The sequence below is a fragment of the Echinops telfairi genome, unplaced genomic scaffold (genome assembly GCF_000313985.2).
Source record: "Echinops telfairi isolate 266 unplaced genomic scaffold, ASM31398v2 ScPeMD7_443;HRSCAF=831, whole genome shotgun sequence".
Classification (NCBI taxonomy): Eukaryota; Metazoa; Chordata; class Mammalia; order Afrosoricida; family Tenrecidae; genus Echinops; species Echinops telfairi.
The window spans coordinates 66,201,760-66,213,218 of NW_022104341.1; the positions used below are offsets into that span (position 1 = coordinate 66,201,760).

Consider the following 11,459-nt stretch of genomic DNA (forward strand, 5'->3'; position numbering starts at 1 on the left):
GGGAGGCGGAGGTAGCACACATCATAGACCATTTGGAGTTTCTCTTGAAACCCATGTGTCCTCTCCCCAGAGAGCAGAAGTGGGGTGTCCATTCCAATAGTCACTGTTTCAGAGGATTTTGCAGATCCTTGTTAAATCAGTAGAGTCTTAAAGTACTTTTGACCACATACACAGACCAATTCAGAAATACATCCAGTATCTGTCATGGTTTGTCCAAGATACTTACTGTTCCATTTATTGTGCTTGATGCAGTGATAATTTCTGGCAGGGATGCTGAGGCAAAAATGTTATTAACTACTCAGGCCTTTACCAAAGTTAGGTGCAGAGTTAATAGGGCTATGTGTTGGGTTGCTAACCACAGTGTCAGCAGTTCCAAACCACAAACCACTCTTCAGGAGAAAGATGAGGCTTTCTACTCCCATAAAGAATTAAAATCTTGGAAATCCCACAAGAGTGGTTCTACCTTGTCCTATTGAGTCCCTATGAGTCAGTCTGACAGTTTGGTTGCTTTTGTGTTGCTGTGATGTTGGAAGCTATGCCACTAGTATTTCAAATACCAACAGGGTCACCGCAAGTCACTCAAAGCTAACAGGTTTCAGTAGACCTTCCAGACCAAGAACAGACTATGAAAAAACAGCAGTCAAGAGATCAAAGACACATGGCATTGGGTAAAGTAGCTACAAAAGACGTCTTTAAAGTGTTGAAAATGAGAATGTTACTTTGAGGACTAAGATGTGCCGGACCCAATAAGCTAGTATGATGTGAAAGTTAGAGATCCACAAGAAAGACTGAAGAAGAGCTGATGAATTTGAATTATGCTGCTGGCGAAAAATATTGAGAGTGCCATGGACTATCCAAAGAATGAGCAAATCTTTCTTGGAAGAAGCACAGCCAGAACGCTCTTCAGAGTCAAACATGGCAAGATTTTGGTCTCATGTACTTTGGACATGTTATCAAGAGAGACCCATCTCTAGAAAAGGACACCAGGCTTGATACAGTAGAGGAGCAGTGAAAGAGAAGAAGCTCCTGGACAATAGTAATTATGGCTGAAGAAAAACAGCAATTCGGAGGATGGAGCAAGACCAGGATGTGTTTCTTGCTTGTTTATAGGGTTGCTCTGAGTCAGAACTCACCTTATGGCACCTAAAACAACACCAGCAGCAAAATGAGTCAGAATCCACTAGATGAGAGTGAGTTTTTGAGTTTGGGGTAGAACCTAAGTTTTCAACCATGCAGGCTCAATTTAGTCCTTTCATACATAATGCATATTCTTTACCTCTTGAGCTCAGGAGTGGTGTCCCTAAGTTTGGCTCACCCATCCTATTGACCTCCCACATACCAGGCCTTACAGAATATTTATAAATGTTCATTTTAATTTTAATTATTGAACGTTATTTGATAAATATAGTTATAAATTGCCCATGCAATATTTCTTACATTATAAAAATAATAACAGAAGTGTTTACAAAAATCATTCTACAATGAAATACATTAACAAAGTTACAGTATTTCCGGTAACTGAGTGGTTACCGGTAATACTGTGACCAACAACAAATTCATGCCCAGAAGAAGAAGAAAAAAAGGTTTCTCTAAACATCACTGTAATAAGACAATAATGAACGTTCTCACAGAAGTGCCTTAGGAGGTTTAAAAAGTAAATTAGAATAACCTTGTAGGTATATCCATCCAAGTGAGCTGGGCTTATGTAAAATGTTTTTGTTGTTTTATCTATATGTAAAATAGAATTCTGATTCCCCAGAAGGTGAGGCAAATTGAGGCCCAAGGGACATTGGAGCCAATGAGCAGGGCTGGTGAGTCCAAACTATTCACCTTTTAGGTTATAGCCAAATGCTTAACCATTCAGCCACTCAGGATCCTTTTATATCATCAACCCCTCCCAAACGATTCTCAGATCCTTCACACAGGAGGCATAACTAGAAGTCAGATGACTCTACCTCTCCTTATTCTTTGCTTCATTTGCACACAGCTTCCTAACAGGAGGACATCTTTTTACTAACTAATCTGCGTGGTTCATTCTTGATTATAACCTCAGCAATTTGTGGCAAGACTCCAACCATGATAGTGGTTTACTTGGTGAGCTAGTGTTGTAAAATATTCTACAGCTTTGCGGGCTTCAACTTTTTACTTATTTGCTTCCCTAACTGTATGTGTCAGGGGGTACCCCCTCAAATCTATGCATTTAATTTTTTTTTTTTTACAAAACAACCTTATCACCTTCTTAAGTACTCTCCATTATACTTAATACTTTTGTCAAATCTGAGATTCCATTCTTGGAAAAATTTTTTCAAACTCATTTGTTTGGATAGCTGACAACACCTCCCTCATTTTTTTTCTTCACCTCTTCTGCATTGTCAAATAGCTGTCCTTTCATGTCCCTCTGCATTCACAGAAACAAAAAGAAGTTGCATGGAGCAAGGTCAGGTGAGTCAGACCCTCTGGGCAAGAGAGGCATGCTGTTTTTGCCCCAAACTGGCACATTAAGATGGCTGCATAAGCAGTTGCCTTGTCATGATGGCAAACCAGTCCTCCATCTGCCACAAATCTGGTCTTTTCGGTCATTAAAATCCGCTGAACCCAGCTCCAAGATAGTCCAGGTGACTTCCCCATCTCTTCAATGGTCTGCCGTCAATCTTCAAGCATAGATGCATGAATTCTGTCACATTTCATCCATTTGGGAAGTTGACCGTCATCCAGGATGAAGTTGTCATCAATCAACATTTCACCTTTTTGAAACAAAATAACCACTGGTTACACTTGAGTTTTTCCCACAGTACTGTCCTTGTAAGCGGTGTTCAACATCACAACAATTTCTGTGGCATTTTTTTCCAAGCAGCAAACAAAAATTCAAAGCCACACACTGTTCTCTAAAATCAGCCATTTCCCCAAATAAAATGTTTTTTTTTAAAAAATCAGCCATTATAAAAAAACAAGTTTGAGCAAAACTGCTTTTATGAAAAAATTCACTGTGACCAGAGAGAACCTTCCCAGGCAATGCCACTGTGTGCACTAGCTCAGAGTGAGTTGCTCTATGCTGGCCTAGTGGGAAAAATACGTACTATGAAAGCTTTGTGCAGCGCAGCTTTATCCGTGTTTTGTTTGTTTTGTTTTTTTGGTACCCCTGGTATATACTCTTACCTAAATTACAAAATTACTTCTATTAATTTTAATCACTTACCACCTCCAATACCATAGTCATATTTCTGATCAACTTAGTCTATTTTAATGTTTGATATAATAATCATTCAATGCATGTGAAGAACAAAATATGTTTTGTCTCACTGTTCTGGAGCTTAGGAACTCGAATTGAGGGAGTCAGTAGGACCATGCTTTCTCTGTTAGTCTAAGAGAGCCTTGTATTTGCCAGCTTTGGATAGCCCCAAGTATTTCTGGGTGTAGCTTATTTTTAGAAGTGACTTCATATAACATCTTTTTCTGTGTGCCTTTGTCTCCATTTGAGTTTAACCCTTTCATAAGACACCACTCAAAACGGAGTAAGGCCCACCTTAGTCCAGTATGACCTCCTTAACTTAACAGTTTATATCATCAAATAACTTTATATCCAAACAAGATTACATTTGCTAGTAGATGGGTTCAGATTTGGGGTGGGGGTAGAGGTTGGAAACAACTCAATCTCTAATACTTGGACAAGGTAGTATAACTATAGTGATGTGGTACAATGCATATGGAAGTATAAGTGGGAATGGAGGAAGCTCAGTTAGTGTCTTTGCTCCACTCTGATAAGGAGCATTTTTTTGGAAATCAGGTATTCACTTCCTATTGTCAGTGAGTTGATTCTGACTCTTAGTGGTACTATAGGCCAAAGTAGAACTGCCCCATTGGGTTTCCAATACTGTAATCTTTTTAGAATCAAACTGCCACAGCTTTTACCCACACAGACCAGTGGATTACAAACCATTTAACCACTTGACCGCCAAGCTTCATTCTGTTGTACTTAGGCTCACTATAAGTCAGAACCAAGTAAACAGCACCTAATCACAATTGTTTACTGCATGTCATTTTTACAATAATAGCTACCATTTACTTTAGAATTAGAAAAACATTTATTTATAGACAGAAGGAACTACTCATAATTATATTTTTAATAAAGGTCATTATGAATATTTAAACTCAAAAGATTTTAATAGCAATCCTGAATAATGCTAAATTGCTAGATATATCTTGTACATGTTTTCATTTCATCCTCTACAATGATCAGCAGTCATTTTTTAGCAGCCATCAATCAATCTGTTTCTAGGAAACCTAATGTACTATTTCTAATCTGCTGCTCATGTTAGCCTAAAGCAAAATTCAGTGTTGCCAGGGGAAGTACGCTGTTTTTAGAATAACCTTTTCACACTGTTTTTAAGAAATATATCAATGTGTTCAAATCATGGGGACAATTCAATTTTATTTACGGAGTAAAATGGCATTAATATGATCAATATTTCTCTTACTCACTGAATTTTTTGCCAGCCTCCTTTCATATGACTCACCATTCAGTGACTCCAAATCACTCATTAATTCACTCCCTCATTCACCCATATCTTCATTTATACAAAAATTAAAAAATTATTGGAAGCTCTTGCAAATGTCATAACATTTCATGGCTCAATCACATCAAGCAGTATTGTACCATTGCTGCCACAATCCATTTCAAAACACTTTCTTTCTTCTTGCACTCCTTAAAATTAGCTCCCCGTTCTTCCCTCCCTTCCCTCCTCTCCAAATAACCCTTACGTATGTATGTATTTTTGCCCTCTCAGCTCCCCAGCCCACCCTGTGCCCACACCCTCAGAGCTTTCATTCTGATGTTTGGGGTTGGAAAGGGATACAAGGGTGGGCAGATTGATCACCATGCTGCCATCCACTAAGGATGTCCTCAGAAGCTGACTCAACTCAGTATCAACAGCCAGGAGAAGTCAAGAGCTCTGCTCTGAATCTCTAGCCTGCTCCCGATCCCTAGCCTGCTGCAGATTTCTGGCCTGCTCAAGGGTCTCTGGCCTGCTTCAGATCTGTCCTGCTTCTGTCCAACCATTATTGATTTCAGCTCTGTGCTGGGTAGTAATGGTGGTAAGAAAATGAATAAAACAGAGTACAAGCCCTCAACAAACAGTTATCTTGTAGAGAAACACAACAAACAAACATAATGGCCACTCACCCTGATGGGTATATACAAGTACTAAAGAGTATGTAATGTCAAAATAAATATATGCAATTTTTAGAAAGTAACATGTTCTTTCTTTCATTATTTGCACATTTTGTTTTTATTTTCCTTTGCTTAAATTATTTTTCGGCTACTAATATTCTGTAAAACATTTATCCGTCTTTCAAGTTCAAAATCCACCACCATCCACCTTTTTAGCTTTCCTGACATTATTATCCAATCAATACCTAGTAATGTACGAAGAATTCAAATGTAGATTAGGTCCGATTCCTACAACAAAGAAGATAATTGTCCAGTTACTGTCCAAAACCATCAAGTCCACTCGGACTCAGAATAACTCTGTAGGACATTGTAGAGCCGTAGGGTTTCAGAGCTGTAATATTTTTTTCATATCTCTTTTATTAGTTCCTAAGTATTTTATTCTTTTGATGCTGTTATAAATACAATTGTCTTTTTCAGATTTTTTTATACATAAAAATATGGTCCCCAGATTACAAACGAGGTTCATTCCTAAATCTGTCTGCAATTCAAAATTGAACAGTACAGTTTATTTCTAACACCAGATAGTGAAATGTTTGTAAGTATACAGTGTACCTTTTTGTTTGTCAACAATATTACAGCAACCGTTCCAGACATCCTAAAATATCTCTAACATAACACAATAGGCCCTTGGTATCAGTGAGGGATTGATTTCAGGATCAACCATTCCTCCTCAATCCAGAAATACACAGAAATGCAAGAGTCCCTGATGCAGAACAGTGCATGTCAAAAAGGTTGCTTTTTTAGCTCATACATGCACGGGCTTTTCCCAAACAAAATGTGGTCAAACATGTCTCTGTGATTAGTGGGTGGCTGCAGACAAGTTCTCCAAAGAAGGAAAAAGGGCACCCCACCCCAAACACAGCTTCTGAGGAATGGTTGGATCAGTTACATTCAAGGCAGAAAGGTAAAGGCAGAGAGATCAGCTGAGGTGAATGGTGATTGTTTTAGGGGCTTCCCAAAACGGGTCATTTTGATAAGATCCCTCCCTGTCCAAGGACATGGGATGATCCTGGGGCTTATACCACAGAAGTTTCAAGAAAATCGAAAACTTCAGTGGTAAGAAAAAGGCCAGGGCGGGTGTGCTGAGGAATTGTTCTTCTACCATGATAACGGGTAGAAAGGGCTCCTTAAGAATGTCATGGGGGCTCCTTTCCCAGCTGCTCCTTGGTTGGGGTGCGTTTTTTTTCTGGCCTGTTTTTCATGTGTGGATGTGAAGTGCTCTGAGGGTACCTGTGTAACACCTGAACGTCTTCTATCATTTGTCAAAGCTCACTTGGATCACACACACACACACACACACACACACACACACACACACACAGGATTACCCGTAGAGCCCCCATCCCCTCCGTCCTATCACCCTGATCTTGTTCCTTGCAACTTTTTTTGTCCTTAAAACTCAAAGGACATTTCAGAGTCCTCAAAGATGCCCACACCGCCTTTTTGACACGTGTCAATCAGAGTGCGGAATTCTTCGGGGCAGAGAGGCGAAGAACAGGTTATGGTACCTCTCCACTTTCCGAAATCCCCGATTCAACCTCCTCTGGCAAACCAAGGCCATGCTTTCACAGACCAGGCGGAGCTGGCTAATTTCGTCATCGGACATAAAGCTGAGGATGTTCTTGCTGGCTACGATGGGCAGCGCCACCAGGGTGTTGTTTTGAGGCAGCTGGTCCGGGGCAAACGCTGGGCTGGGGGCTCCAGGGAGCCCCCCGGTGAGGGCTGGGCCGGGGCTGGTGGGGGCTGTTGCCTTGGCCTCCACCTCTGTCCTCAGCCATCTGTTCCTCCACCCCCGCCAAAGCTGTCATCTTTATGGAAGCAAGCTTACGGAAGCCACATCTTCTTCCTGCAGAGAGTAGCTAGTGTTCTAACCTACTATCTTTCAATTCTGAGCCTAGCTACACTGTGGTTATCATTATACCATCTCTGTGCCAAACTCCTCCCCAAATAATATTCCTCCTATTTGGTATAGTAATATTATATACGACTGTTAAGTATTGTCCAAACGTTAAATTAAAGTTAGGCACTTCTTTCGTTATCCTCTTTCTGTGTTACTGTTTTCTTTATTTCATTTCTTTATTGATCTTCTTTATCTCATATTAATTGAATACCTGCTAAAAACTGGGCACTACTATTCACAGAATATTGGGTAGTAGAAAGCAGCATTCTCATTTTGTGTATAAACTAACTTGACATAGTACAATTTAGTGATGTCCCAAAGTCACACAAGTGGCAGGCAGTAGATCTGATGTTCAAAATAAGGTCTTTTTGCTTCAAAAGTCTACATGTGTAACCAGACTGCTTAACACACAGCTCATCCTATCATAGCCTGAGAAGTTCAACATATCCAAATCTAATTATTACCAACCCAACAAACTGAGAATTAGTCAGACTTAAAACATATGAAGTACTTGAGAACCTACAATGATGCTTTATTCATTCATCCAATGAATATTTACTGATCTCTAGAATAATCTGCATCATTTATTTGCTATAGGACACTGATGAAGTCACTTAATCTCTCTAATTCTTTATTTCTTTTACATAAAATGAAGATAGTAATGTTAGTCTCACTAACACCCCACTCCCGCCATAGGGTTGTTTAGTTAATAAAGGTAAATAACACAAAAACATTCTGTGATTTACCTTATAATGTATTATAGATAATAATATACTGGATATGACAAAATAAACAATTTATAAATTATCAAGGGTTCATGAGGGAAGGGGGAGCGGGGAGGGAAGGGGGAGCGGGGAGGGAGGGAGAAAAAATGAGGACCTGATGCCGGGGGCTTAAGTGGAGAGCAAATGTTTTGAGAATGACGAGGGCATTGAATCTACAAATGTGCTTTACACAATTGATGTATGTATGGATTGTAATAAGAGTCATATGAGCCCCTAATAAAACGATTTTTTAAAAAAGAAATCAAATGAGGGGTGGGAGGGGGGGAATGAGGAGCTGATCACAAGGGCTTAAATAGAAACTAAATGTTTATAAAATAGTGATGGAAACATATATACAAATATGCTTGATACAATTGATGTACTGTATGGGTTGTTATATAAGAGCTGTAAGAGCCCCCAATAAAATGATTGTCAAAAAACAACAATGACAAATAAAAAACAACAAAAAAAGAATTCATATTTTTTTTTGAATTCATATTTTTTTTAAAAAAGAATTCCTACTTCTTGCCCACCTATCTCATGGTTGAGAAGGATGCTAAAATCAACATTTTAATTACCAGTGGCCTCTATGTAGTAAACTACATTTCTGTGTCTATTAAGTGAAATTTCCTTGATTGTGATCATATTGTTGGACATTCTTGTCTTAAAGGATAACCTAATGACAGAATGCACTCCTTGATATTAATTCTGCCTCAAACCATATAGGTTTTAGTTATGGGAAGACATTCAAATCTCAATTTCATTCTTGTGAAACTTTCTTTCTCATTTACAGGTCAGAGCTATTTGTGGGAAGCATGGGATATATTTGACTTTGAGTCTTCTGGAAACATTGCTTAACTATCAAGATTTGGGTTACCAAAATGAAATAAAGTAAGTTGAGTTTTTGTGCACATAGTCTATTAAGGTACCATACATAGAGCTGTGGCTTTAGGAGAATGATAGAAGTTTGATACAGGAATCAATCAACACCAACACTTTGAAGATGGAGTTAAATCTTGATTATCTTCAGGCCATAGAGAAAGAGCACACAAAAATGTTTACTTTTCAACCATTATGAATGATTCATAACCAGCTTTACCTTCTCACCTTAAACAAAGAAAATGGACAAATATGTTAAACAATTGGGTATCAGACATCACATAACAGTGATACATGAGAACAGGTAACCAGATGAAGTGAGTTCTACAGTTTTCCCAATTGTCAGCCCAGTAAGAAGACACCTGCACAGAGACCCGAGTTAACGGACTCGAGAGTACAGTTCAGGGAGACGAGGGGAACCTGTATCCACAGTAGCAGAGAAGAGAGAGGCAGCTCTGGACAGCTGCAGAGTTGTCGTCAAGTTTTGTGCTAGGGTTTGGGTTTGGTTTTGCCTTTAAGTGAACTACCCAAACCCTTCCCTTAAACCTATTCTCGTTTTGCTTTATTCCACATACTGATCAACTTCTAAGGTACTTCTAATCTATGGGTATATTATGTTTACTGCTACTGTCTGCCATGGTCTGGTAGATCAGAAAAACTAATAGATCATATAAACTAATTCCATGACAAGTAGGTGTCAGGGTCTTTATTCACTGATACACTCCATGTACCTATAGCAGTGCCTAATGCATTGTAGATGCTCAATAATATTATGGAACTTACATTAATTAGGGAGTTGAGTATCAAAATATTCTCACAATTGCATTCTTCATAGACCCCACCACAAGAATTCAATTCGGAAAATCCACTAAATATCCAAGTCTTTACTTTAAACACACCTGTTGCAGATTAAGGAAACTAAAATACTTCTTTGGACTTAAGGCTGAAATGCTCTCATATGAGAAGCAGATGCTGCTCTCCTAAGCTTGTGGATTTGGGAGTCATTGGATTTTGATTCATATCTCTTCCTTTTCAGGTTACACAATAGTTGGCAACTTACTACTACCATATATTGCCATTTTCAAATTATCTTTGCTTTTTATGATGTACATATCAGTCTTGCAGAGATATTTGGCCATATGAAAGAGCATTAGTGTAAGTTTTGCCTTGTGTCCAACTCTCATTGTTTCCTTAAAAAATATTCAGTCACATAAAATTTTACATAGCATAAATGAATGTTCCATGTATTTTTGTCTACAAACCTTCCTATATGTGTGTATTTTTTTTTCTCAGTAGCTCACTGCCATCGAGGCAATGCAGATGCATAGGGACCCTCGAGGACAGGGTAGAATTGCCCCTGTGTGCTTCAAACTGCTGACCTTGTTGTTAGCAGTGCAACACGTAATCACTAAGCCACCAGGCCTCCTTTTTTAAAATGGCCTTTAAATTTTATACCATTTGCTTCATTAATGATATTATTATTAAAATTATCAAATGTCCTAGGAAGATTATTTTTATTATCTCTCAAGAAACTGATTTTGCTGGTTCTGAAATGAACCAGGAAAAAATATATATATACACACACATATACATCACAGATATACCAATAGATTCTGAGTTTGCACTCAATTGAAAGCCTTAATCTAAGAACAATTCATGTTTCTGGTGTGGTCCTGCTCGATACTTGTCCTCATGAAGTGATCACTGAATATATTGGTTCTATAGTGCTTATACATTGGGTTGTTAACATCAAGTTCAAGAGTCTGAAATCACTAGCTGCTCCTTAGGAGAAAGACAGGCTTTCTACTCCTGGACAGAGAAAGTTCTACCCTGCCTTTAAAAATCACTATGAGTCAAAATTGATTTGGTAACAGTGAGTTTGGGTTTTTCTGTTTGCTGTTTGTTTATAGAAAAATGTGGTGAAGAAATCAGATGGTTCCCGGCTATCAGAAATAATAGCATGTGGGGTCTTAAAAGCTTGCCCTATAATAAGCAGCCTTCTAAGTTGTCAGCTAGGTCTGCATGAAAGAAGCACAAGTACTAGCGTGATCAAAGGATTATTAATAATAAAATTCATTATCAGAAGAGGGGGACTTTATTAGAATTTAAAATGCAGGTTACAGAAGGCGATGGTGACAGTGAAAGGCCAAAATCCACAGGCGGATGCCACATATGGATTGTTTATATGGTATTCCCTTGGTCCACTAACCAGAGATATAATAGCCCTGCCCTCACACAATGCACTGGAAAGTGGATTACTACAGATATAATAAGGTTAAAGTTTTCTACATATATTTTAAAGTTATACTTTTATTTTATATAAATTTACATATGGTATAAATATAAAGATATATATTACATATAAAGAAATATTTTTCAGTAAATGAAACCTAGGACTTATGTTCATATAGGGATAGCAAGTAGAAGAAGAATGTCAGGCCGGGGCTGAGGTGAGTGCAGGAGAGGGGGCGGCGGGGGGGAAAAGGAAGATAATGTTAAAGGACCCAAAAAGAAATCGTATTCTTGGAAACTGATTATGGAAGTATGGTACAGTTCTGCTTGACATGACTGAATGATGCAATGATATGACATTTGTGTTAATGCCCAAGTAATAGATGATAGATAGATAGATAGATAGATAGATAGATAGATAGATAGATAGATAGATAGATAGATAGATAGATAAAAT

At 38.4% G+C, this 11,459-nt stretch overlaps 1 protein-coding gene across 1 annotated transcript in view; it reads left to right on the plus strand.

Annotated features, from left to right (window-relative positions):
* The window catches only part of CUNH1orf87 (chromosome unknown C1orf87 homolog), a 118,349-nt gene that overhangs the window by 65,894 nt on the left and 40,996 nt on the right, over positions 1 to 11,459 (plus strand). Inside the window, exon 8 of the mRNA XM_045291746.1 lies at positions 8,685 to 8,782. Within this exon, the coding sequence (XP_045147681.1) occupies positions 8,685 to 8,782 (98 nt within the window). The remainder of the gene's footprint in view (positions 1 to 8,684; positions 8,783 to 11,459) is intronic.